At 41.2% G+C, this 27,577-nt stretch overlaps 3 protein-coding genes across 5 annotated transcripts; 1 reads left to right on the plus strand and 2 right to left on the minus strand.

Annotated features, from left to right (window-relative positions):
- The first annotated feature begins 1,507 nt into the window (after nt 1-1,507).
- Nucleotides 1,508-11,652, plus strand: LOC137593475 (solute carrier organic anion transporter family member 1C1-like). 2 transcript variants are annotated; one of them, XM_068312192.1, is made up of 15 exons: nt 1,508-1,645; nt 4,719-4,855; nt 5,704-5,845; nt 6,470-6,602; nt 6,821-6,942; nt 7,039-7,185; nt 7,431-7,529; nt 7,930-8,178; nt 8,407-8,571; nt 9,186-9,381; nt 9,600-9,765; nt 10,004-10,188; nt 10,428-10,492; nt 10,690-10,807; nt 11,132-11,322. In XM_068312192.1, the coding sequence occupies exons 2-15, from the start codon at nt 4,757-4,759 to the stop codon at nt 11,316-11,318; spliced, it is 2,073 nt and encodes a 690-aa protein (XP_068168293.1). In that variant the 5' UTR covers nt 1,508-1,645; nt 4,719-4,756; the 3' UTR covers nt 11,319-11,322. The 2 variants fall into 2 exon arrangements, with proteins under 2 accessions (XP_068168293.1, XP_068168294.1); XM_068312193.1 differs by lacking the exons at nt 1,508-1,645; nt 4,719-4,855; nt 5,704-5,845 and having other exon boundaries at nt 6,536-6,602; nt 6,798-6,942; nt 11,132-11,652.
- Nucleotides 11,653-11,836: 184 nt separating this feature from the next.
- Nucleotides 11,837-14,529, minus strand: LOC137593476 (B-cell receptor-associated protein 29-like). 2 transcript variants are annotated; one of them, XM_068312194.1, is made up of 8 exons: nt 14,409-14,529; nt 13,935-14,042; nt 13,604-13,704; nt 13,354-13,501; nt 13,091-13,226; nt 12,840-12,936; nt 12,602-12,702; nt 11,837-12,314 (listed from the first exon to the last, which is right to left on the minus strand). In XM_068312194.1, exons 2-8 carry the CDS (start codon nt 14,024-14,026, stop codon nt 12,279-12,281), a joined length of 711 nt encoding a protein of 236 aa, XP_068168295.1. In that variant the 5' UTR covers nt 14,027-14,042; nt 14,409-14,529; the 3' UTR covers nt 11,837-12,278. The 2 variants fall into 2 exon arrangements, 1 of the variants encoding a protein (XP_068168295.1); XR_011035121.1 differs by having other exon boundaries at nt 12,267-12,314; nt 12,602-12,936.
- Nucleotides 14,530-21,797: 7,268 nt separating this feature from the next.
- Nucleotides 21,798-27,574, minus strand: LOC137594165 (G-protein coupled receptor 22-like). Its single transcript, XM_068313460.1, has 3 exons — nt 27,190-27,574; nt 24,916-26,039; nt 21,798-24,151 (listed from the first exon to the last, which is right to left on the minus strand). The coding sequence occupies exon 3, from the start codon at nt 24,145-24,147 to the stop codon at nt 22,831-22,833; it is 1,317 nt and encodes a 438-aa protein (XP_068169561.1). The 5' UTR covers nt 24,148-24,151; nt 24,916-26,039; nt 27,190-27,574; the 3' UTR covers nt 21,798-22,830.
- Between the last annotated feature and the right edge of the window lie 3 nt (nt 27,575-27,577).

Below are 27,577 nucleotides of genomic sequence, written 5' to 3' on the forward strand. Positions count from 1 at the left end.
GTCTTGGTGTTAACACACTTCAAACACAAACAAGTGCCGTCTCCTAGGAAACTTGGAGAGTGCCTTAAGAACACAAGCAGTCTTTACGTCAGTGTAACCCCCCCCCCCCCGAAAAATATATACCCAACACAGGCACGGCATTTATGAGTTCACATTTTAAATATTCCATAAAAACAACTATCTGACATGATTTGATCCCAATGGTGGATCAAAACAACATTTTTAATGATAGACTGGTCAATTCTAAAATGAAACACTTGTTCAAGTCCATTTTGAACCCAACTGTCTTTTTGGGGTTGCCTAGCCAGCCGATGCTCGTTTGCCTGGAATATGGACTCCCACCAGACTTTACAGAGGTATTTCCTGTCAGGATTTTGGTACTGCTAATCCGTACTGGGCACAGATGCTCCTGCACACTGTTCCGTTCACTTGCTGGAGCCTGTCCAGGTGTTCTCTGGCCCCTACGGCTCTTCCACTTAGGACCTGTTCTTGTGCATGGAGGATCTCAGAGCCATGGGCAAACCTGCATCCTCAACTGACTTTTTTAACCTTCCCATGATGCCTTAAAGAGAGCTGTGTGGATGCTCGTTAGGAGTGCACCTGCTTTGTGGAGCCCAACTATTCCCATGGCAACGGAGATACTTGAAAATGAGGTTTGACCACCTGGTGTGCAGCCGGCTCAACATGGAAAGAATGACCTTATCTAATGACAAATCTGCATCATGGGCTGAGGATTGAAGGTGCGGTGATTATGTCTTGCATTCTCCCTTTCTTTCCCTACTTTCTTTCTTTCATCCGTCTGAAGGTTTCCTTTCAGCTTTCGCGCATCCATTAAAATCGTCTTTGGAAAACTTTGCTGTGAATCGTCCCAATTAGCTTCCAGGTTTTTTAAAAAAAATGCGCCGACTAATTTTAATTAAGACGATGTTTGTTCAATCAAACTGAGTCTAGATGATTTCAAATAACTGAACTAAATAAATTGATGGTTAATGATGCAAGACACTGGTGTGTCAATTCGATTTCCCTTTACATGACGCGTAAAGACACAAAGGACTCGTTTTGTGCGCTGCAGCAGTGAGTGTGGAGCGACACATCTCTGTCACCATTAATATTTTTCATCCCACGTTTCCTTGAGCAGACATTGTTTCATCATTTCAAAGCCATCCTTAAAACCCTCCTTGTCTATGGGATGTTGTCTACATCACATGGCGGAGGAGGAATTGTTAATGCGCGCATGGGATGGGGAGGGGGGGGGGGGGGGTTGAAAAAATTTTTTTAATCTGGTCTGCAGTACTTCGGATAAATAAATAAATGATTCATTAATTTCAGTCTGACACGTTGTGCAGGTTTGCGTGAGCGATCACAGAATTACAGCAGCGTGAACGCACACCGAGAAGGTGGGATTGTCCCTGGTGAGGACTTTTTGCAGCTTTTTTGGCGCATCACGTGTGTTTCACGGAGATCAGTATCCACCCTGTTCCTGAAACATAGTGTTCTCCGTTGCCGAGGAGCGTATTGTTCCAGAATGAGCTGGTGACTCTCACGAAGAAAGGTCAAATCTATTCTCTTAACTACATTATAGTCAACGTCCCATCACAATTTGGAGACGACGCAGAGAGGAAATAGTCACAAAGCTTCGAGTTGGGTAAGTGGTCGGTTTCTTTCTTTTGTCATCATGCGGATGTTGTGTCTGCAATATGTGAAGACTAAGACTGAATGAAGTTTCATTATATCGGATAGTTCCACGTGAAAGCGGTGGATCGAAAATATAGTGTCAACTGTGTGTGGGTGTGGGAGCACGCTGGTGTCACCAGACACCTTGTGCAAGCGCGTAGTTGAGCGAATGAACTGCAGATTAGTTAATATTCAGAGAGTGCTTTTTTTTTGGGTGGTTACACAACATGCACTGACTGTGGCACCAAAATAAATAAATAAATACATAAATACATAAAGAGAAATCAAGAGATGACCCGATTGCAGTGTTGACCTGCAAAGTCCTCTGGCCCTCAGTGAAGTTTCTTTGATTGCTGTGCAAAATGCTCGATCAGCCTGAGATGAATTGGAAAAGACTGAATATCAGCTGTTTGAAGTTATAAAACATTTAAATTTCATAATGTTACTACAGACATTGTAAATGCTGTACAACACTTTATTACCTGCGTCAAATGTGACGCACAGCCAAAAAGATGACATTTAAAAACTTGTTTCTATTTGGATGGATTTGGATTTTGGGAATGTTTGAGGTCATATTTTACTGGTAATAATAATTTTTTTTTAAAAACTACAAGTAGGTATTTTATTCTCATGAGATCAGTGTGTCATCTACACACATCAGGTCAGTCAGCACCCGTCATGTCCTCAGAAAACTAAACTTGATCTGTAACTAGTCGGTCACGTTCAGTGTGATACGCATGTCTTTTATTGCGCTTCAACATTATAATCAGATGAGAGGGATTTGGTTTCACGAAAGAATCTATCCTTTGTGAAGGACCCGACTTCACTCTCCTTCAGACCCCCGCCCCCCTCCCTCCTCAGTAGACTTACAGTGAGCTGTCTAGTCTGAATTCCCATCCGAACCACAACCCCAGTAACTCACTCTTTTATTTCATTTTCTGTCATGTAAGTGAAATCTCATTAATAGCCTTTTATTTCAGAACCCCTCCCTCCTCATCTTTAGATGCATCCTCCAAAACAAGCTGCTGAAACTTAAGAAACACTGAAATACTTATGGGACACAATTTAGACGGTTTGATAAGAAAAGTGAAGTCATCGTTGTCGTGGACATGAGACAAGTTCTGTAGCTGTGATTGCTAAGGTTTGTTTTGTGTGTGTGTGTGTGTGTGTGTGTGTGTGTGTGTGTGTGTGTGTGTGTGTGTGTGTGTGTGTGTGTGTGTGTGTGTGTGTGTGTGTGTGTGTGAATGAGAAATGCTGTGGCTGTTATTGCTTCTAGTCTCTTGCAAAAAAAATTTTCTCTACTAACAGTCCATTAAAGGAAGATGAGCATGAAAGCCCTCATGTCAGGCATCTATTTGTTCTTGCAGAATTCAAAGCTCTATGTAGTTTGGTGCATGGAGGAGGGACCCATGCAGACTTGTCCTACCACTTAATATGCAGTCTGGCTTTTAAGCAGATTCAACGCACTTGTCTTTGTGTTATTGGTCTGATTTTGTCTCTCATCGTGTCGTCATTCACCTGTGTGGGGCTAATTTCCTGATAGAAGTTAAAAAGCAAAATATGTTTTATAAAAGCCCAACAGATTTCAAAAGAACACTGTGTACTTTCCAAAAACAAATGTTCTTTGTTTCTCAAATGGATAAAAATAAGCACATTTACGTAACGAACACATATTATATTTCCAGTATATCTAAGAATAATGTAAAATGTGTACTCCTGCAGATAAATGGAGATACCATACAACAATAACAAAAACAAAAACACCTGTTATGATTATCACTGTCTTCCACGCCTCTCCTGCTCGGTACACAGCCTCACCTGCAGGATAACAGGTAGAGAGAGGCGTTAGATGCATGCGGGCATTCGTCGTCTGTGCACGTGTCGTTTCTCACTCTGTACACTCTGTTCCAAAATAGAGTTGAAGATTTGGATATGCATGTGCTGCGTCGGGGAAAAGCACTTGACCAAAACTCTTTTATCAAGTGGCAGCAAAGCGTGGGGTGTCATCACAGGTCGGCATAAAACTCTTCCTTCGCGGCTGCAACGACGGATGACCTTGTGTTACCGCTGAGTACAGCGCATGCATCAGACAGTCCTACTAGTTCTGAACGCCCCCCCCCCACCCTATGCATTGCCCCAGGTATTGATTAAACTTGAGCCAAGGTGCATGCAAAATAACGGACGACTTGAAGCTAGAATCCACACTGGATCCATTCTGAGGTTTCGAGCCCTTCCAGAAACTGTTCCAGGAAACACGGCTCAATGAACCTTCTTCTCGCCCACAGAATCTCCGAAGCAGCCACATCACCCTCTCTTACTACTCGTGTGGGTTCTCTCAATAAAACACTGACGATGTGGATTGTGGGGACACACAAAATTCACATGTCCCAATGTGTGTCTCACATCTCTAGACTTGCACATACTGTAGAAGGGAGAGGCTGTGCAACACAAAACACCTGTTAGAGGTAACACTCTCACCTGGAACTCACCAAACCCTACTTCCGCAAAATGCAACACTTAACAGATACTCACAGATTTGTTTGAATCCATTTGCACTTGATCAATATATTCTATCCACCCAACAGGTAGAAGATTAAGGTGCTGTTTATTGCACAAGCGATCACCTGCATGGGTCACAGTTAAAGGTCACTCAAAAATGTGCAGGTTTAGGAGTAGATTTTAAAGGCAGCTCTGCGGTCATCATTCTTTAACACCAAGCAACAAGCTTGATACGCTTCACATTTGATTTATTAAAGCATTACTTTCAGCTATGACCTCCTTTTACTGGAAAACATACATATTTCACAGATGTATGGCTCTTTATCCTTCCCTCCAGTGTTCTGGAAAGATCTGTTATGCCTGCTTGCGTGTTGTGTAACCTCACTTTGTTACAAGGAAAATGCTTTTCCTAACAGTACACTCAATAAGCTTATCATGAAGTGCTGCCTTAAAGGATTACAATCTATTTGTTAATTAGCTAAATGGTAAACATTCATTCTTTCCAGCAGGCGAGAAAAATTAAATACCTTCCCAATTATCTACAGAAACTGCATTTCATGCAAGGTACAGTTTGAGGGGGGAAATGAAGAAGATGGAGCCGGCAGCCAAAGTCAGCTGGAGTCTAGACAACAGCCCGTCCTCCTCCTCCCCAGCAAAGAACTTCTGCCACCGCAATCTGAAGGTAACTGGACTTTAAGGGGGAATAAATGTGAAGAAAACTGAGAAAACAGTGTCATAGAATAGAAGAAGAACTATTAATTTTTATACTGGTGGGCTGAATTTTACTCTTATATATAATGTTTGGAATAATAATGTTTCAAAAATGGATTTAGTTTCCTTTTAACGAAATGTTTTTGTTTTTAAGTTGTTTTAAGAAGCTGCCCCTACTTATCTCTAAAGGGTTCAAAAGTCGAAAAACATACTAGTAAAGGATAAATTTGAACGATTACAATATCTTTTTGCAACTTTTCTATAATTATCACATTTTTCATTTTATTTGAGCTGAATCAAAGTTTGTTCCTTGGTAATGCGAGCAGAGAGGACAAAGGGTAACTCATTTTACTAAAGCTGCTTAATGAAATACTTGGACAACTGCCAGTACCAATAGTTGTGGTCCATGTTTGAAATTCTCTATTCAATAATCCCACAATGGATTTTCCAGTTTGGTACTTTGACAAAAATTCACTTTGTAGTCCAGAGAAGTGTTGGAGAATTCTTTTGGTCAAATGTTAATTTGACTTGTGACCCTAATACTTACAATTTTTTTTAATAAAATGTGTTAAAATTCGTAATGTGTTTTAAATGCAGTTTTGTTTCTCATATTTCCATTCCACTTTCTGACTGAATTTTACAAGCGATATCTCAATTTCACTACCAGGAAGGAAGGCGAGTTTTAGTAACACTAATGAAATCATGATGATGTAGTGATATGGTAAAATAAGTTGTGTTTTTGGGGTTTTTTTAATAAAATGCAGTTGATAAGCATCTCAGAACCACTAAACCTGATTTTTTCTCTTGATATCTCTGTAGATGTTCCTTGCAGCCTTATCATTTGCCTATTTTGCCAAGGCTCTCTCTGGCAGCTACATGAAGAGCACAATTACACAACTTGAAAGGAGATTTGACATTCCCAGTTATCTGATCGGGATCATAGATGGGAGCTTTGAAATAGGTTAGTTTCTCATTTCCATTTTGTCCTCGTGTCTCACTGTTTCCTGGCCACTCCTCCATAGGTTTTGATGCATTTAAATGCTAATTCAGGTAAGCAGATAATATGTCCTCAGCACATCATCGAACCCGACACTATAGCATGTACTGTATGCATCCCCTTTGAGCCTTAAACAGCCAATTGTAAGAGAAATATCCTTTGAAATCTTCTCCATCTAGGCATGGCATGGAGGGCTTTTGTAAAGGTTTTGTTGATGCAGAGCCAACTGGGAGACCCGTATGAAAGATGTATAATAGAGCCTGTGTGTGCCACAGATGTATATATGTATGTATGTCACAGAGCATTCTGTCTGCCTGAGAAAAACCAACACATTTATCTGAGCTGTTCTACACAGACAGAGATTTCTTGAGTTATCCACCATTGTTACATTTTGTAAAAACCCATTTTTCTGTAAACTAAATCCTGTGTCTCATCCACTCATCCACTTTCTCTCTCTCTCTCTCTCTCTCTCTCTCTCTCTCTCTCTCTCTCTCTCTCCCTCCCTCCCTCCCTCCCTCCCTCCCTCCCTCCCTCCCTCCCTCTCTCTCTCTCTCTCTCTCCCCAATTCTGTTCACCTCAACTCTGCAGGGAATTTGCTGGTGATTGCTTTTGTGAGCTATTTTGGTGCTAAACTCCACCGACCCAAGATCATAGCGATCGGCTGTATATTGATGTCTTTTGGGACCTTTTTGATGGCCATGCCTCATTTCATTATCGGACGGTAGGCACAGTGTCATGTCTGTGTGTGTGTGGTTTACATATATGTTGATCTGTTTTAAGTCTTCCACCCAATAAAAATAATATAATGACAATATCTCTTGTACTTGAACTATGCTCTCTCTAATTTGTGTAGTTGTGTTTCTCGTTATAAGTATCTAACAATACCTGGTGCTTTCTCCCTTCCCTTGTTTAACAGTCACATTGGTATTTTGTACGCAGCTACAAGATCGAAACATCGGTCAGATCTTCCGTGAATTCAACCAGTAACCTCCCTCCATGTCCAGAAAGCTCAACAGAGTTGGCCAGGGCAGGTGACAGACCTTCTATAATTCCATCTGAAGGTAAGAAAGGAGATGAATAAATAAAACGTTTACCAGGTGTTGTCAGAATGTTTTATTAGTAAAGTCTTCTCCAATCTTTCGTATGTCGAGCTACAGGCTGCGAGCGGGAATCTAGCGTTTCGATGTGGATCTATGTTTTGCTGGGGAATATCCTGCGGGGCATCGGAGAAACTCCCTTACAGCCTTTGGGAATATCCTACATTGATGATTTTGCCCAATCAGAGAATGCTGCCCTCTATATTGGTACTGTAATGCATTTTACTCACTGTGAATGATTGTGGCTGATGTGATTAAGGAATATCAGATTGAACATTTGTTCTGACTGCCAAACAAATGATCACTCGGCCTCTTGATCATTTACACCAGATGATAATATAGACTCTATATTTGGAAGAATTTGTGATGAATTGATGTCAAATCCCAGAAGAATATTAATTTGAATCCTGTGTAAAAACCAAAGAGGTATCTGACTTTCTTTTATATTCTAGGATGTGTCCAAACCATCTCAGTTATTGGTCCTGTCTTTGGGTACCTACTGGGGTCATTGTGTGCCAAGATCTATGTGGACATTGGTTATGTGGACATGGGTGAGTGATTAAAGTTGTTTTTGAAGATTCTCTTCTTTTTTTTACACTGCAGAAACGTAGTCCCAATCCAAATTGAAGAGACGTATTTAGAAATTCATTGTATCACGGTTCATTACGGGTTCATACGATGAAACACACCTGCCAGGATGAAATAAATTAGGGTTAGGGTTAGATTTATGGGCTGACTGGAAAGCAGATGTTTAAAGAGACACATACTGTTGAGCAATCTTACCCCCAAGCCACAGCCTTTATATTTAAAGCACTTTTTTAAATTGTACTTAATCAAAAATCCACTTTGTCCTCCACAGAAATTATTCTAACAAGAAAAGAATTACAATTCCAAAGCCTGAGAGGCAAAGGTTTTCTATGTTTTGCTGATTGGGTTTTCATTTCAACACAGAGACGGTGACTATTACCCCTGGAGATGCCCGCTGGGTGGGGGCCTGGTGGCTGGGCTACCTCATCGCTGGAACCTTCACCCTGATGTCTGCTGTTCCTTTCTGGTTCCTGCCTAAATCCCTGCCCATGCCTGTGGATAAACATGATAGCAGCTGCACCCCAGAGCAAACTAGGTTTATCAAAGATTCCCCAACGTTGGAGCACAAGTTCAGACCAGAAGAACCAGTGGATTTATATCAAATGACCAAAGGTAGGATTATACTGGCATTCATCGCACATTTCTACCACAACTACAAACCTGTATTTCTTCTCAAGAATTAAAATTGTCTTCACATCTTGGGACAAATTAGTCTGTATGTCATTTTAGACTTACTTGTGATCTACTTTTCAATACTGGATCCTGCCTATAAACACGATAAAATCGCAGAAGCAGAAAGTGGTGAAGTTTCCAATATCATTCATGAACTTTTCCACACAGAATTTGTGCCCACATTGAAGAATCTCCTCGGAAATCCTGTGTACATCATTTACTTATGTGTGACCATCATTCAGTTCAACTCTCTCATCGGGATGGTGACCTACAAGCCCAAATATATCGAGCAACACTACGGTCAGTCAGCATCAAAAGCCAATCTTCTAATGGGTAAGCAGAGCATTTCAATTATTCACAATGTTTTCTTTGTTTGGATGATTTCCGTCTCTTTGTTTTTGTTTTTCTTTGCTAATGTGTCGGCGAACTTGTTCAAAATCAGCGTTGCGTCACTGAAAGGAAAGTATTTAAGAATTCAAAGTGATGTGAACTGAATGGTTATAAGTGTTTCATGCTTTTGATGAATATTTTATGCTTCATCCCCCGTATCCCTATGAAGCCGCAGCTTCAAATGCTAACCAGTTTTAGCGCAATCATCGGACTTTCTGAAATGACAAACATTGGCTAACAAAAGCGCACAAAATAATGAGACCAATTTTTAGGTCACCCTGTTGGAGTTGGACACAGTGTAATAGCGTGGCTCTTTGAATACACATAACTGACGGCAAAGATGGTGTTTAATGATGAGAAATGCATTACATATCCTTTCAGACTTCAAAAGTCATTTTCATCTTTCATGAGCTTCACTTTACATGAAATATGAATGAGAAAGTTCTTAGTCTGCTCTTACGAGGTCTGTGCTGCCGCCTGATGTTGCCTCTTCATGTTGTGTCTTGTTTTCCGACTACAGTACTTTAAAATTTTGTTTTATTCTGCGGTTTGGCTAGGCATGATCAACATCCCAGCTGTGGCCCTGGGGATGTTCTCAGGAGGAGTTGTCATGAAAAAGTACAAACTGTGCATCATGGGAGCAGCAAAATTTGCCTTCGGGACATCCCTGCTGGGCTACTTCCTGTCACTTTTTTTCTTTGCCATGGGCTGTGAAAACTCCAAAGTGGCAGGCATCACAGTTTCGTATAGCGGGTATGTGGATAGATTTACCTCCATATGTCTTCTGTAATACTCAAAGGAAGCCACGAAGTTTCTTTAAATCATTCAAACTAACCCTTCTTAGGATTCCTTTTGTGTTTCCTTTCTTCGAATCTAGCTTTATAATTAATGCACATAATGCGTTTGATTCACTTGTCATATGAGCTGTCAATAATATATGCATTTTCTTCTTTCTTGTTTGTCGCATTCAGTGTGGAAGGCTCGTCCAATCAGGAACTGGCGCTCTTCTCTGACTGTAATTCAGGTTGCTCTTGCTCCGGACGGGAGTGGGATCCGGTTTGCGGGGTGAACGGGATCACCTACGTGTCTCCATGCTGGGCTGGATGTGCGTCCACCACAGGCTCTGGCAGAAATACGGTCAAACACACACAGCTGACTTCACAATGCTCACATACACACACACACACACACACACACACACACACACACACACACACACACACACACACACACACACACACACAATTGACAGCTGATGCATGCAGACCAACAAATGACATTTTGATGGTGTGTGCATGACTGTTAACTTACAAGACAAGCGTGTCCAGTTGTGTTTTCTCTCTTTGGTTAAATTAGTGTTCTTCTGCTTTGTTAGGCGTTTGACAATTGCAGTTGTGTAGCGCTGACGGAGACCCAACCTGGCAACCTGACAGCCACGCTGGGACAGTGTCCACGCAGAGACAGCTGTGACAGAATCTTCCCTTATTTCCTTGCTCTGTCCGTTCTCAGCTCGTTCATCATCTCTCTTGGAGGAACGCCTGGCTTTGTGCTGCTTGTCAGGTCCGGTGACAGCCCCCCCCCACACACACACACACGTACACCCACCCACCATGAATTCATCTAGCCTGTTGTAGAAGCAATGCATCATCGCATCGATCTCTGATATGACAGGATTACATTTCAGGTTGTTATTTTGTATTAAAGCATCTGAACATTCTGATGTTCATCATCTTTCTTTTAATATTTGTAAAGTTTACAACTTAAATAACTTGAACTCCTTTGCCTTTTTTTCCCCAAAGGTGCATTAGTCCTGAGCTAAAATCCCTGGCTTTAGGAGTCCACACATTGGCCACTCGCACCCTTGGTGAGGATCATCGTGTGCTGTTGAGTTGATATTCAACTGGCTGTTTGTTGGAGCAGAGTTTTACCAATGCTTCTTTTAGGTGTTGCAGTAAATAACAAAAACAACAACACAAAAAAATAAGTTTATGTTGTTTAATAAAAGTGTAAACGATGGATATCTAAACTTGGAGTAACAATTTCTTTTAAATAACATGACAGCTGGAATACCTGCCCCCATATACTTTGGAGCCATAATTGACACAACATGCCTCAAATGGGGAAACAAGATGTGTGGAGGAAGAGGAGCATGTAGAATATATGACACCTCAGCTTACAGGTAATGACCTTCACCATGAGGAGCTGGAGGAGGTTTAGATGATCACCGGTGTTTGTTTGATTGTCTTTTGCTCTGGAATGACTGAAACTTTGTGAAGAAGTGGATGAAGGAAGAGTTGATGAGAGTTTGAGTCTTTCTGCGACATTGTGACATTTCTACGTAGTTTGACAGGAAGTAGATCGACATTATCATGGCACCATCACCACAGTGTTAGCATATACTGTACTGTACCTTGGCCAATGACACTAAAGGCATGGGGGTAGATGAATAAAGGATTGATGATGAAACTGGAACTTGACTCTTTGCCACTTTTCTTTATTCTAGGATCGTGTACCTGGGTCTGACGTTAGGCTTGAGGACCATCTCCTTCCTCTTTTGTATTTCAGGCTTTGCTCTTCTCAAAACACATATTCAGAAGGAACAGAACCATGCCATGGACAATGGGATCACAGAGTTGGAGGCATTAAAGAAGGAGGAGAGTGGCTCGGCTGATGGAGAGACTCCGCTATGAGATTCAACTTAGCGTCTTATCTTTGGACTTGGCTCCAAGGCAAATCTATAGAGGAATACCAAATCTGTGGACACTGTCCTAACATACAGTGTATACCTGTACAGGTTTTCTGTAAATATGAGGTAACTGAACGGAGTCATTTTGAAAACACAATATGCTCGAATGTAAAGCATTTGTATTTCTGTTTTTCATGAGCAGATTACATTTGTAGGAAACGTAACGTATTTGCGCTTTTTTCTATGTTGTTCTTTGTTTTTATTATGAAATTTTATAAAGGTTGATTCAACATATGGAAAAGTGCCTGAATATAAAAGGATTAACTCCGTCCTGACACTTCTGTGTCCATGGAAATGGAAGAGGCTCATACACTGTTCCTTATTATGAGGCACCACATTTTACCCCAACATGTGATCTTATTTTGTATTGTTTATATTTCACTTGCAAACCAAACTGTGACAAAACAAAAATTAGATCTTTTACAAAATGTTTTTTAAAAAAGCAGTTAAAGAAAGCTTTCATATATAAATTAAAAGCTTTTAATAACAAATGTGTCTTGTGGCAGAAATTCATTGATTGTTGTCAAATCCACAAATTACACTTAATGATATCATAAAATTGCAATCACATAATATACACGAGATTCGCATGGTAATGTGTGATGCTGTGGTCTATGCAAGTCCAAAGAAACTGCTGCATGACTCAGGCTATAAATGATTAAATGTTAAAAATTACCAATGAACTGAATGAAAAGTTTCATTCACTTGTACACTTTTAGTACTTTTAATATGTTTTTTTCCTCATCATGTTATTTTACATAATCCTTAAATTTAAAAAAAAAAAGTGTAACTGTACAAGATAATCCCAACATGCTCTGTACTGTGGAACACCATTTTTGTGTCATGAAAAAACCTGGATTTCACAGACCAACAGCCAGGAAACAGTTGTTCTGTTTTCCTGTGGTCACTGATCCTTTTTCTCAGCAGCACTCTGGAGATTCTGTGGATCAAGTGAAGAATTAAAAACAGATTCACTCTTGTATCAAGCTGGGTCATATAACAGAATAAGGCATTTAAATAATTGTGATACCAGTATCAAATCCAGTATTTGTAAAGGGATGCCGTTCCATTGCGGTAATCAACTGAACTGATACTTAAATGGATGTAGCCTGGTCTATTCTGATATTTGCCAGTTTAGATGTATGGATTTCTGGTACCCTGTCCTATAATAGACAAAGGGTGTTTCATCACTGTGTGTGCATGCACAAATAAAAATGTGTGTTGGACCTGGAGTTGGTGGTGTTCCGTCAACAGTCTGTCGTACTCCTGCGCGAGACCCTTGGCCTGCCTCTTCATGGCCTCCACCTCGGAGTGAGACCTGCTCACGGCTGCACAAACAGTTCCACATCTATAAATTCAATCCCTCTGTTTCTTTTTTCACCCCACGGCCAGCAGTTTGCAAAACAGGCTCGTCCAGTTTTAAAGAGGACGATTATTCTGTGTATAGGCAGCGGTGATGTCTTACCCTCCTCGGCAACCTTTACTTGTTTCACCAGCTCCTCGACTTCCATCTTCAGTTGGTGGTTTTTTGCTGACATGGATTTTTCCTCATTCAAGAGAGCCTTGAACACAAATAGCTCTAAGTTAAAACATGGAAGCTGAATCACAAAAAGAATGCACTGAATTTGAAAATGTATATTACTGGCTGCATTTGAAGATTTGGGTTACAAACATTTTGTCCAGATGGAACACAAAGTTCCTCTGATTATGACTCACTTGTTTTAGCATCAGATTGTCATCCTGCTGCTGCTTGACTGTTTTGGCACCGTCGTCCATCCGTGCTTTAAGATCTGAATAGTTTTCTAATGTAGCTGCGACCTGGTTGAGCAAGGTGACGACGCGACGCATGATGCTGTGATGAGTAGACAGCAGAGTAGAGGAAAACGAAAGGAAGGACAAGACCCTAGAAAGTAAACCTTTAAGGTTCCAAATACTTCATTCTGCTATTCTGAATAGACACAGACAGAAATCACACTAACAGCCAGAGGAAGAGCGAGAAACCAGATATGTAGAGGTTCCTCTGGGCTCTGAAGAGCTTCATGTGAAGGTGGTCGTATAAATTCGGGTTCACCTTGGCATCCTGCATGGGCTCGTGACCCGAGTACTTGTGGACCTCACGAACCGCATCTGAAGGTGATGAAGAAGGGCACAGGAGTGTAAACTGATGCTGACATCACGCTGTCAGTCTGGTCATGTTACTGTTCAACGTCTCACAGCAGATAGACTCACCGAGGAAAAGAACAATAAGGACCATGATCATGGTAAAGAAGCATTTGTTCCAGTATGGAGATAACCAGTTCCATATTCTCAAGCTGAAAACCAAACGCCATCTGAAAAAATAGATAAAGCATTTGTGAATGTCTGCCATAACATACTGTGCAGTCATTGCACATGTGCAGGACATGGATGCACTCTGCTGGTGAGTGGTAAAAAAAAACACCACGTTTTCCCTTTACCAAAGAAGCTCCTGCAGAAGACGTCATGTTGGACTGATTCAGAGAAAGAGACAACAAAATTGATCTATGGTTATGTTGTGGGATCTCATATTGAACTGCAGTACCTCTTTGCTGATATGAAGGGTATGCACAAGATGAGGTTGACTGCTATCTCTGCATAGAGAAAGAAAGCCACAGCTGTCCACTGGAGAGTCATGATGGCTGTTCTCTTCCTGAGGGGAATAACCAGTTCATTAGCTCCAAATTTGAAATGAATCAATCCCAATGGAAGCACAGGAATATACCAAAATATTCCTGTATATTTTTTTTACATATTCATAGCTGTATTTTATACAGGATAAACATATACACTTTGCTACTCATATATTGAAGGCTGACTTTCACTCATAAATGTTTTGTAGGCCCACTGCATTGAACACGGGATTTGTAGCAAGCTTCCATGGCCTATTTGCTATTAATAGGATTTTACTGGTGTATTCTGAGGCTTTAGCGTTAGTACCATCAACCCGTGTTCTCATTTTATTCAAGAGCAGGAGGTGGTAATCTAGTTCGAGCAGTAAATAGAGTTGTTAGCTTACCAGACTAAGTTGAATGATCAGAGGAAATGAAAAGTCCAGATGAACACATAAATGTGCTCTCTCTCTTTCTCTCTCTTGGTCTCCTCTCTCTCTGTCTCATACACACACACACACACACACACACACACACACACACACACACACACACACACACACACACACACACACACACACACACACACACAACAGCTGCTAGTGAGCATCTGAGGAGCTCCTGCCCTAAATAAAACTCGGCTTGTCAGTCGACATGATAGGTCAGCCCCTCTGGATATTTAAAAAAAGATCAGATGCCGACTGACCAATCTGAAAAAAAAAACAAAAAAAAACTTTGTTTACAGTTAACTCAATGAATGCAACTTTTTATACATGTTTTTTTTCCCCACTGGTGTGTGTCCTGATGAATATATTTATTTGTGGGTGACTGTGTTTTGTCATCTCCTCACATTTCATACCAGGGAAAATACAGTCATGAAGAGGAACGCTCTGTCAATTAAAATAAAAGTTATCTCTTGGTTTACTTTCTCCACCCCTGGACTCCAGGGACAGAACAAGCTAATAAAGAGCCACAAGAGGGCAGCATTATCTTATGGCAATACTTGAGCTCCATCACAGAAGCAGGAAGTAGGAAGTCTGGTAAGTGTTCTGGTTATTTCACTGAATTCACTCCAAATATTCCCAGTTAGATTCACATCAAGCCAACAGTGTGGAGGTTCAAGGGCTCAGTTTACAGCCAGAAACCTATTAACAGTCACTGAAACAGATGGTTTAACCACCAAGATGTAGAAAAGTTTTGCTTTTTTGTCTTTGTTTGTCTTTTACACACACATTTTATCTGTGGCGCACATCAACAGCAGAGACTGAGACACTTTTTCAGTATTCTTGTTTTTGCATCTTCTTCCTTGTGAATAACAAGGAGGAATTCAGCTCCCGGGACTGTTTTGTATGTTCTGCCCTCTCCACTGTACGCCGCTTGCAAAGTCTATTCAGTTTCCTCTGTGAAAGAGACTGATAGCTGCTCCCCTCTTTTGACTGCATGTCTCAGGAGGACTGAGGAGCAAAATGTTTACAGCTGCACGCTGTGATAGCTTTTTAAGAGTGGGCAAATGGCATAACAGAAGTGATTATGCTTTGATTGCTCTCCTCTCCTGCAATCTCAGAGGTTTCAGTTCAGGAGACTGAAAAGTCATTGCAGCAAAACTCCTGTCATAAGCAGATGGTCAACCTACAGTGATAGTGTGCTCGGTGGTTTGTTGCAAACCAAGAGCTCCATCTGTTGTGTTTAATGTCCGTCTCTATTTAAATCTCTGTCATGACAGATGCAACAGGCAATGTGATCATACATATGGGCTTTCTAAAATACCATCTTAATTATTATATAAGATTTGAGAGAGAGTTTAGCTTTTCATTTCGACTCTTTTGGCCACGCTTTGGACGAAGAGATAGATTAGAATGAGATTTGTGATTATATTGTAATATTTGTATGTTCTTAACAGCAGATGTGAGTCTGAGGAGAAAATATGTACTGTATTACTGGTTCCACTGACTTTTCAGGAAGATGAATGTTTGTTGGGTTCTCCACTCTCAAACTGCTCGTTGGATTGTCATGGAACTTGGTCCCTCGCATTCTTGATTGGAAAGTAGATTAGGATTTAATTTCATCAAAATTACTTCTGCTGCTGTTATTAATGATCCAATGTATAGTATGCACCACTAAGAACGGAATGATCAATTTATGTAATTAGTGCAAAGGTTAATTTATTCAATACTGTGTTTTGTCTTTTGGATTTTCATGACTCAGAAATGACTGTTTACAGTGGTATGTACAATTCAAACAATGCTTCTGATATTGATTATCATCTATTAACATATGTGGCATAATAATAACTGTTTGTTCAAGAATGATATGAGGCCAGAAGATGATTTCACAATCTATTGGCAATTTCCTTGCTTTATAGGCTGTTTCCCAGCAACGCTATTTCAAGATGCATGTATAGATAGAGGCTTGAAAACAGTTTCACAGAGAGCTACAGTAAGAGGAGTTGAGGGGGAGTTGTTGGGCAGTTAACTGCGCGAATCACAAAAAAATGATGGGTGGATAATGTTCGGTATCAAAGAGGTTAACATTTGTTTCAGCACAGAGTGCACACTTCTACACATCTAAGGATATGCAGTCAGATCCCTGCTGGAAAGCGTACAGGATGGCTCATCCCCAGAAAGTGGTGTGAGAACGGCGTTAAAGAAGTAAAACTGTTAGTGCGTGTTTACGACTTAATTACAGGAGCAGAGGTTTGATCCACATGCACCTAGAGCTATTTCAGGGCTTAAAAAAGGGAGGCTGTCTGATAAATTTGGATACAGGTTTAATCACTTCTTGACGTGCTGCCATGTTGAAACATCCATAAGTGGAGTGATGAAAATAATGAAAATAATAATAATGTAAAAAAAAAAAAAAAAGATTTCCCACCAATTGTGCTTATCTTCGCAGTTATGATTTTATATTTTTATCAAAGTATCGTCATCAATCCGTGACTTCACCAGCGATTATTTCTTGATAATTCATAAATCTGACATACAGTATATTAGTTCATATTTACTGAGGTGCAGACAACACAGCGCTATCGGCACGTGTCCCCGATCTTACTCCCCATTTCATGACACTCTCAAACTGTCTGATCAAATCAAAGTAAAAATATTTTATCTTCCTCCTCTGACTCGATATGTTTCAGTAATTGCAATAATAACATGAATAATAGAACGCAATCAATGCAAATTATTATTTTTAATAGAGTTAATTAAAATTATACAGAATTAAGGGAAGAAACTGAGCCCCCTTAGAGGAAGCTCATGTCGACATAGGATTTGCATGTAAACTCTACATAGGTCTAGATTCTAATGTAGAACCCTCTGTCTCAGGTGATTCGTTAACACTTAAACTGCTTTATTCGTGCAATCATAAACAAAACATTGTACCCTGTTTTGACTTTAATGAACACAAATGCTACTAGACCCAAGCTGTCAGGCTGCGTTGCTCAGCTCTGTTGCGGCCCCATTTGTATCTTTTCATGTCAAGAGAATAGAACTGGTATTACAGTCAGCAGTCATCATCTCGAGCAGAGCTGGAGGGCAGCAATTGTCTTTCTGCTGTCTCTCCTCTCACACATAGCGCTTGACATTCTGTCAGTGCCTGATAAATAACTGGACTGACACATGCAGATATTGTTTTAGCATGTCTGCACCAGCTGTAGAATATTCCTACCAATAACACACATTTCTGAATACATGCATGAACCTACATACGCACAGGAAGGTGCACACAAATACACACACACACACACACACACACACACACACACACACACAGACACGCAGGTACACACAGGGGCTATCAGAAATCCAACTTTTTGCCCTGTTGCAGCAAACTTTTTCATTTAGGTGTGCCATCATATCGATTGTGCAGCAACTAATAAATTTTAAACATGACCTTTTTGTCATTTAGCACACACATAAGTTGTTAAGATGATATGTTAATCATTTTTATTGGGAATAAATGTGCAAGAAAATGTTTTTCTTCATTTAAAAAAACTAGGGGCGGCAGTGGCTCAGTAGTAGAGCGGGTCGTCCAGTGTTCCAAGATCGGCGGTTCAATTCCCCGCTCCCATCCAAAAGTGTGAGCTGCTGCCTCACAACACGGCGGACCCGGGTTCGAGTCCCGCTCTGTGTGGAGTTCGCATGCTCTCCCCGTGTCTGCGTGGGTTCTCTCCGGGTTCTCCGGCTTCCTCCCACCACCAAAAGCATGCGCTTCAGGTTGATTGGCTGGTCCCAAATTGACCATAGGAGTGAGTGTGTGTGTGAGTGGTTGTTTGTTTCTATGTGGCTCCGCGGTGCACTGGCGTCGTGCCCAGAGTGTCCCCCGCCTCACGCCCTGAGACTGCCAGGATAGGCACTGGCTACACCGCGACCTGCGTTAGCGGATTAAGCGGGTTGGAAGATGAATGAATGAATGAATATTAAATGATCTCAATGAAACACATTTTCCTTTTGATTTAATTTAAATAGCTTGGTTACAACGTAAAAACATGTGGTTGGTTGGTTATCTGGCTCTCTGGCTGGCTGGTTGGCTGGCTGACTGGCTGGTTGGTTGGTTGGTTGGTTGATTGGTTGGTTGGTTGGTTGGTTGGTTATTTCTATGGGAACTTATCAATAATAATTCTTTGAGCATCATATAATCCAGGATCATGTGTGCTTCTCTGACCTGCAGTGTTTCTATTAAAAGTGTTGAGTCCACCTCTGGATGGTGAAGTGGAGAAGTAAGTCACCATCTTTAAATTTCCACTCTCCTTTGATACCAACAGAAAGTGGTAATCTCCACAGCACTGAAGGGATGATGGGTGCGTTATTTTTCTTCACTACCAAACAATGATGCCATTATGGTCCCAGCAGTGGAGGTCATGAGCCATTGGATCCGTCTGCCTTTGATTCCAGGGTTTCTATCTGAGCTGTAGCTTTTCTTGTACGGAGATTATAGCATGTATATCAGAGTCATATATCTTGCGACTCTATAAAGTGTCCTTCTATCTTTCTAAATGCGGCTCGGTGAGAGTTACATTTGGAAAATGACCACAACCAACGATTTGTCAAGCTGTGCTGACTGTTGTGCTCAGTTCACTTTCTTCTCCTCTACGATAGCAGAATTACAGTTGAGTGTTTGCTGACCTAATCCAATAAAGGCTTCATACGGACAGACTAATGTGATTTCCCAGGCTTTTATTCTGTGTCTGCAGCTGGATAGAGATGGGCCCTGAAGAGATGGCATCTGAATTGGGGATGGCTGCTTAAGAGCAGCCATTGAGCGATAGAGGGAAGGATATAATATATGTGCTAGAGATAGCAGCAAGTACGAGCCTTGGGAGGGAGTATAGGAGAGGATAAAGGACACATCAGGGTTAAGTGATTCTAATACAGCCCACAGTGAAGTCTGATTGACCTTCGGCTATTGATTACAGTAGTATATTGATCAATTTTTTTTGTGCAGGTCACCTCAGGTTAGAGGTGATGTTCTCTGCTGTTACTAATCATTGTTACCTAGCAGTGCTGACCTTGATATTTTTGTCCACAGTGAATGAAAATTGTTCCTCATGACCAGAAATCTTGATGGGGTTTGAGTTGATACTTTGGCTGATGATGGAATCCGGAATTTCAATTTTAAGTTTTGAATTCTAGATGCCTCCACATCATCTGATTGGATGTTTTCTGGTAATGTTCAGAATAAAAACTATATTTATTACTCTTTTCGTTGTGTTTGAGTATGACAATTTGTGGAAATATATGTTGCTCTATAAACATTATAATATAATTGTGCAACATCATTGTGATATAGAGACAAAACAAAGGTCACTGATCATTGCCTATTTGTCCTCTACAGGTATATAATTTACAGTTTGAACCCTGTGAAAAATAAATAACCCAGTAATTTAGCAGTAGTGTGCTATTGCAAAGAAAAGCCCCTTCCATTTTGATCTGGAATCAATGCTAGTTGTAGCATCACGTAAAAAGTGTTTTGGGGCTGTATTGCTTCAGTAATGGGTGGCTTTTACCCAGATGGAGGTATTTCTCAAACAGCCAGTGCCTTTTTAAGTGGGTCCACATTTAGGAAGATCATCACAATGGAACTAAAATCCAAATCCAAATACAGCAATCATCGATTAAAAGGAAATGGAGGTGTCAAACCAATTAATGACACTTATTAAGAAACAGCCCTTCAGTGAAAGCAGCACCAGACTTTTCGTTAAAGAGACATCATGAATATGAAGAAAGATTCAAATCTCTTTTTTTCTTTTTTTCAGATTTTATGATCTAAATGAGGACAAAGAACAACCAGTGATGAAGTTTTGGTTTATAGCCACTAAGCTTGGCATATGCAATGACAATAAAACAGAGGGATTAACATTTCTGCATGTTACACAAACATCTTACATTAATGAATCCGATAAACTTCAAGCTAAGTGCTCCTATCCAATACACACCCAGCTTCAGTGGCTGAAAATAGCATCAAGAGAACAGATCCATCAGTCTTAGTGATTAGTGAATACAAAATAACCCATGAGCACAGTGTTAGCAAAATGACGGCGCAGTCACAACACTAGGCTCTGTTGGTTGTGCTTTAAAGGACTTTTTGATCAGCGTGGCTTTGCCTTAGGATGGAAAACAAAGTATGACCTCAAATTCTAGTTGATGTAAATAGTATTAGTCACTGAGAGGTAATTTTAGAACGCAATCAATGCAAATGATTTTCCAGCAACAGTGATGAAGTTTATGAGGTTTATTACCTGACATTTGAGCGGAGGTCTAAATTATGCATTCACCAGGAACTGAAGACAGAGTGTTTCTTTGCTGTGGTAAAACATATACTGATACCCTATTATTTTTAGCTTTAAGGTTATATATATACTATATGTATACTGTGTATATATATATATTCCTTGCCAATTCAGCTGTTGCTAGATGCGATTCCATCTCTACTCTCAATCACAGACTTGCCCTAAGGGCACCGTGGTATCTACACTGCATGTTTACAGCGGGGTAATAAAGAACCTTGCCTGCATCAATATTCCCATATCAGCCCCTCTCTGTTGTGCTGCAAACCACACACTGGCAGACAGAGAAGCATCTGATCAAGGTTGTGTAATCATTTTGGTAGCCAACAGCCATGTGCTCTCAGGAGCTAAAGGGCTCTTCAGTTTTTCACTGTACCTGAGACAGCAAAGGCGTAATAAGCTCATTACCGAGACATACACTGTATTACAGTGTAGATATGCATGTGTGCATGGATTTGTGTGTGTGTGTGTGTGAGTGTGTGTCTGTGTGTGTGCGCCTTTATGTATGCATATGAATTCACTGTGTATATCCTAATCTTCATCTCAATGTAATGCTTGACCCAGGGGCTGTAATGAAGGGAGCTGCCAGGCAGGCTGAGGATGGCTCTATATGCTAATGAATATTATAACTCTGCACAGATTCAGTATTAGAGTGCAGCCTGAATGTAATAAGATGAAAGATTTTTTCCCTCTTGCAGGTTCTTACTACTGAATTTCTTCTGCAGTTTTATGAATATATTATTCCAACTTATTTAGGGCAAACTTTGTTCACAGATAAGTTTAGCCAAAATACAAGTTTGGGTGCATTATATGCATTTAGTACCACCGCTTTGAAAGTGCAATTTCACTTTTTGTTCTTTGACAAAGGGTGGCCACTGACTGGAACTTCATTATCTGTTATTGTGTGCTGCAAACAGAATTTTATTAGGCTTCAAGATTTTTGAAATAATTAGTTTTTTATTGCAGATATGGATTTGGTTTTTCAGAGAGTATTGTTGTACAGCTTGTATTAGTAAAAGCAGACAATCGGTTGACACAACCTTCTGCAATGTTGTGCTTTTAGAGATTGAAACTCTTCTCTTAGAAAATAGAACATCTGAGGATTCTGTCGTCTTTGAGAGTAAAAATAGTAAATGTTACTATTTTCATAGTGTTTCATCGGTGATGTGTTTGTCACAGTCCCACCATGAAGTCACTTTCATTTCATCAAAACAAAATAAAGCTGTTGTAGATTTTCCATTTGGTCCACAGACATGACTGTTAAAGTGAAACAGACGAGGCTTTTATTAAATCTGGTTTATGTCAAATGAAGTGACGAGAACCATGCTGGTCTGTTACATCTGTGCAAGTGTTCTTATTCTCTTAGAGCAGTGAGTGTAAAAAGCACCCCTATGGCCCATTCAGCTATAGGGGTATAACATGCTTTACCTTGTTTCTTCCTTTTCATTCCTATCTGTGTGTGTTTGACCTTTCTGCTTTTGTTGCATCCTCATACCTATAGTCTCATTTCAGTCTGAAGGTCCTCCCACAGAGGTTTCCCAGGCAATAAGGTCATTGGTCTCTGGGGCATTACACAGCCTGGTGTCAGAACAAGTGGCACGGTGATGAATGGGAGTAATCTCACAGCTGTTACGGGATAACAAACACTTTACTTGGGGGGCAGGTGAAGAGAAAACCGTTTGCCGCGTTATGTGAGTGAACACAAAAATTTATTATAAATATACATATACATAACAATTCTGACTCAATATATATGCCTTCTTTACCCTAAGCTGTACATGTATCAAGTACCATATGTACACATTGTATTGTATGTCGCTACGTTACAAAAAGCCATGCAATATCTACAGTACAGTGTATGATTTATCTATGAAACCTACTTTTGTTCTCAATAAATAGTAATAAATTATCCACGTCTTGTTACTGTACATTCTATTGCACATATTTACATTACTGCTTTGGATTAACATTTTTCCCTTTTTCATCATGACCTGATGTCAGTTTTAGCTGCTTTAATTGACTATTTACCCCAAAGATTATGAGTTCCTTCACTCCACATCCTCAGAAGACAGACATTTCTGTCGGGCATCTTTGTCCTCAAATGTGACCTTTTTGTTCCTCTTTGGGTCGATCCACGAGTTGTGGATAATGGCGTTATTAGGGGTAGGATCCGCCTCGATGATTGACACGACTCGCTTCTTCATCTTGCTTTTTAAGACCTTCTGGAACTTCTGCCTGGTGAAGGCATAGAGAAGAGGGTGAAAAATGGTGGTCCCATAAGCCATAACCAGGAAGCCTAGTCTCAACTTGACCATGAGGTCACTGGGGCCTACACTCAGAATAACTGTGTTGAGCACGGTTATGGGCGTCCAGCACAGCAGGAAAGTGGACACGATCAGGAGGGACATCCTAAATACCCTCTTCTGGCGCTCCCGCCTTTCTCTGTGACGCTTAACAGCTCTGCGCAGTGCAATGATGACAGAGACGGAGGTGCGCATACCCAGCGTGGGGTTGCGGCTGCCACTGCTCTGGGAACCATCTGTGGCCTCTTGCTGCGTTGTCATAGCAGTCATGGATGGACGCTTTTTCCTGCGAGCCTTCTTCTTCTGTGAAGCATGGAAACGTGTGCCAATGCGAATATTGAGGGCCTGCAGGATCTTTGAGTAGGTGATGAGCATGACAACCGCAGTAAAGAAGAAAATGGGAATCTGTGCAAGCAAGTGGTAATAGAGGCCAAGATCTGTGTAGTACTGGTTAGTGTGGATCACATTTTCCACCACCGTCTGGTTCAGCTCTGCATTGCCCCGGGCGAAGAAGCCCACTTCAATAAAGGGTACAAGAAAACTAACAAAGGATAGCACCCAAATGGCAGCCAGCAGGGCCAGGGCGCGTCCCATGGTTAGCACCCGGTTGGCTGGTTTAACCGAAATGTCATAGCGATCGAGAGTGATGGCAAGCACATTAGCGGCAGTGGCAACACTTGCAAAGGAGACACAGGCTTCATGGAAGCAGCAGACCAAAGCCGTATCTCCCTCCAGGGAAAGCAGCACCACAACAATGGTGAGGGGGATACAGCACAGACAGACCAACACATCCAGCACATGGAGGTTCATGGTGACGATGTTGCTGACAGAACTAATGAGATTCGACTTCATACAGTACAGGGCAAGAACAGTGAGGTTGGAGCTTAAGCCCAGGAGGATTTCCAGCATGAGGAAGCCAGTCAGAGAGACCTGGAAACTAACAGGATAGGTATACGGGCTGGGGGTGGCCGGACTCATGGTGCGGCTGATGGGTTCAGTGTTGTCGGTGACCGTGACGTTGCTCATGGTGGCTTCTTGTTCTGGGTAGGGATGGATATGCATTATCCTGTGTGTTAGAGACAGGAAAAGAAATTTGATCAAAAGGTAAAGTCAAAGAAGATGTCTGCATTTGTGCATCTCTAGAAAGTTCAATGCAAAACTAACAACTCTTTTCTGCTCTAATATAGCCGGCTGTCAAACAATAAGCAGACTTTTAGGATTAAGTGGTATTTAAAAAAAGTGCACTAATGTTTGGATTTTTTCCTGCAATTACCTGCATGTCAGATTGTCTCTATGTCAGCTTGTACTTTCTTTAATCACCATGTCTTGTCAGAATGACGTATGAGTAGCTAAGGTGTGTAGCAGAAACACTGACAACAAAAATCTTTGTGGATGTGACGGCTTATGTTGTAAATGTTCGGCTTTTAAGTTCTCCAGCCTCTTTGAAAAGGAGAGGTAATGTAAAATATAAAATATTTGCTATACTCTAACTATGGTGACTTAACTTGTCATTAATGGAATTATTTAAGTCATTTGAGTCTTTACCTAATTACAAGAGGATGTCATAAATGCCTCTTTGTTTATCTCAGGCAGGCATCCGACTCTCCGAGATGCACTTTAAAATACAAGATGGTTGTAAACAAATGAAGGATTAGTGCACTTCAAAGGATTTCAGGAAAGTAATTATTTTCACGTCAGTGTAAAAAAACAAAAACCATGACCTCAATAATCACTTAATTGGATTGATTAACATGCAAAATTAAAATAATCCAACTTAAAAAAAAAAAGATTCCAATGTGAACTCTTAATTGATTTTGAATTCATATTTACCCTTCCCTCCAGCACTATCTGAATACCAGGGCTGTGTAATCAGGCCGTAGAGTCTCTATTAGATCCACAGAGACAAGCATCACATCCAAACACAGCCAGTGGAAAACTGTCCCTTCTCCAGCAAAGCCCCCCCAGCAAGGCTTTTCCTTTCAGTGCCAGTCCCTGCCAGTGAGTGAGTGACGGCCAGAGATGCACCCGTCCGTCTCTGGGTAGATTGTCTGTTGGCTGCAGCCTTTTTCCCCAGACCTCAACGATCAGCTAGCTGAAGAATCACTCCGTTCATCCAGCAGATAAGAATATAGGTTAGTGTCCTCTACAGGCTGTTTCACAGATCTCTTGTCCCTTTCGGGTTTGGTGGTGGTGGGAGCACAGATGGATGAGTGGAAGAAGGATAAGATGTTGGAGCCACCTCCTGTTTATAATCTCATGATATTCCCAAGCAGGAGAGACAGAGACGACCAAGAAAACAAAGAAACACAGACTCCTTCCGCTGTGCAGGGTCGGAATGTAATTCTCATTGTGCAATCCACCTTTATCTTTTTTTTTAGTCACACTGAGAAGATAGTCGTCAGATCTGTAAATGCAAAACAACATTTACATCCATTCGCTTGTGCTCGAGAGACGAAGTTTGTTAATACATCATGTTGATTCCCCACTTTAAACCGTGGTAATGTCCACAATCTGTCCAGGTAGCGGCCAAGCCCATGTCTCCCCAGGGAGCACTAATGGAACAGGCCTTCACTCTTCACCTTTCTCATCAGTCTCTGTGCGCTGGGTTCCAGCCACCATTGACTTGTAAATCGAGCACAGGCCTCCAATTTGCCCCTCGACATGCTGAGCCCTCAATCACTGGAGATGGCGTGAGTAGAACAGATTATTAGAGTGCATGTGTGTCCAATCACTGTGACATGCGATCACTGTGGGATTCGTGATTTATATTGGAGGGGGTTGATTCAGCAAATCAGAAGGAGATCATCCTCATGTGGTGATGGACGTGACTTCATCAGGCAGAGACAGCCTGTCTTGTAGATTTGCAAAACAGACTCCAGACAAGCATTGGGCTCTAGGAAGCAGGTGTTGCGTACGACATCGTGTCTTTTCCTCCAGTCCTCTTTTACAGTGACCTGAAGAGAGAGAAAGGGTAGGGTAATAGATGATAGAAGGAGATATAGAGAGTGAGTAGGAGGAGTAGGAGATGAAGTGCGGGGGTGCGTTAGTGAAAATATACATATCCACAGTAGAGAGGCAACAAGGAAATTCTCATTAGCATAGCAACAAGCCTGTGATGTCTTATGTTCTTGTGCATTGCCTGATGCTCTTTACATCTTTGATAACCCATTAACATAACAGTAGCACTAGCAATGATTTGCAGGAAAAAAAAAGGACTTGGTACCGCATCTCAGCCTCCCATTTTCAGATGGAAGATTGACTGTCGTAATATTTTGCTTCTCATCCTGTGTGTGTGTGTGTGTGTGTGTGTGTGTGTGTGTGTGTGTGTGTGTGTGTGTGTGTGTGTGTGTGTGTGTGTGTGTGTGTGTGTGTGTGTGTGTCACATGTACAGCAACAGCGGTGATATTCTCATGCAATTTTAATGATAGGACTGACTTGTTTAGAGCCTGAGCGCTGTGTGACTCTTTGGGGGAACTTAGCATGAACACGAACATGCTCTCTGCGTGTCACCATATGTGATCCATGTTACGTCTGCAGAGACACATGTCGGTCATTCTTCAAGGTTGTTTCAGTGATGGATGCCATACTTTACTGAGCTACAATGTCAGAAAGGATCAATGGGTCCTGTGTTTCTGTACCAGGCAAACGACTGTCATGCATGTTGTAAAGATTCACAGGCTGGAAGTGCTCACAGCAAATCATGTTTCTCATTTTGTGAAGCCAGTTCTTTTTTCTTTTCTTTTTTTTCATATTATGTGGGAGTAAGACACAAGCAGACGTACTCACAGTATGAGAATATACAGATGTTCCGATGCATTAACACATTGTCAAACGCCTTTTACAGAGTGATGTTTACAGTAGCGGCGACTTGGAATTTGAAATTTGATATTAAAGAGTGATGAATAATTACACTTAAACCACAGCATTGTTTCTCAATGAAAGTCCTGCAACACTTACTAAATTTGGGTGACAGTTTCTAATCGTGTGCATCTGTTGACATGTTTGGCTCTAAGTTTTATTCCCTGTCACATGTCCCCTCTTCCACCAAGTGCTGTAAATCATGCCAATAAGTAGAGTGCCCCATGAAAACACAGCAAATCTCACCATGCAGGGTAAACACAGATGCTCTGGAGCCGGTCCACACACTTGCAGCTCTGCAACAATCTAGGTCGACTGATAGGAGCTGCTGGTTTGTCTTCAGCTCCTTCCTGCATTAATCCGAGAAGTGGGGCTGAATATTGATGAAAGCACACGGGTCACACAACTGGCAGATGTTCCTTCCTTCCTGAGTCCCAGACAGAGAAAAACAAGTGAACAGGGATTAGTCCACAGGGATGAGGCTTTTTCTTAGTCCTCCCCCTGTCATCTTATCCATTCATTTGGACTCTGCTCTGTGACTGTTTTTCATCTCCTGAACTCTGTTGCACCACCTCTCTGCTGAACTGCCTGAATAAGAGTGTAAAGCAGAAACCATCACACTCCCGGTATCTCT

Source organism: Antennarius striatus, chromosome 4, assembly GCF_040054535.1.
Source record: "Antennarius striatus isolate MH-2024 chromosome 4, ASM4005453v1, whole genome shotgun sequence".
Taxonomy (NCBI): domain Eukaryota; kingdom Metazoa; phylum Chordata; class Actinopteri; order Lophiiformes; family Antennariidae; genus Antennarius; species Antennarius striatus.

What these genes read in the sequence shown, in the direction of transcription:
- LOC137593475 (XM_068312192.1), top strand. Translation starts at nt 4,757, where the DNA reads ATGAAGAAGATGGAGCCGGCAGCCAAAGTCAGCTGGAGTCTAGACAAC. An exon ending in CCTCATTTCATTATCGGACG is followed by an intron (nt 6,603 to 6,820) that starts GTAGGCACAGTG and finishes TTTTGTACGCAG; the next exon opens with CTACAAGATCGAAACATCGG. An exon ending in CATTGGTTATGTGGACATGG is followed by an intron (nt 7,530 to 7,929) that starts GTGAGTGATTAA and finishes ATTTCAACACAG; the next exon opens with AGACGGTGACTATTACCCCT.
- LOC137593476 (XM_068312194.1), bottom strand. Translation starts at nt 14,026, where the DNA reads ATGACTCTCCAGTGGACAGCTGTGGCTTTCTTTCTCTATGCAGAGATA. An exon ending in CCCTTCATATCAGCAAAGAG is followed by an intron (nt 13,705 to 13,934) that starts GTACTGCAGTTC and finishes CTATTTTTTCAG; the next exon opens with ATGGCGTTTGGTTTTCAGCT. An exon ending in AGTAAAGGTTGCCGAGGAGG is followed by an intron (nt 12,703 to 12,839) that starts GTAAGACATCAC and finishes CTGTTTGTGCAG; the next exon opens with CCGTGAGCAGGTCTCACTCC.
- LOC137594165 (XM_068313460.1), bottom strand. Translation starts at nt 24,147, where the DNA reads ATGCATATCCATCCCTACCCAGAACAAGAAGCCACCATGAGCAACGTC.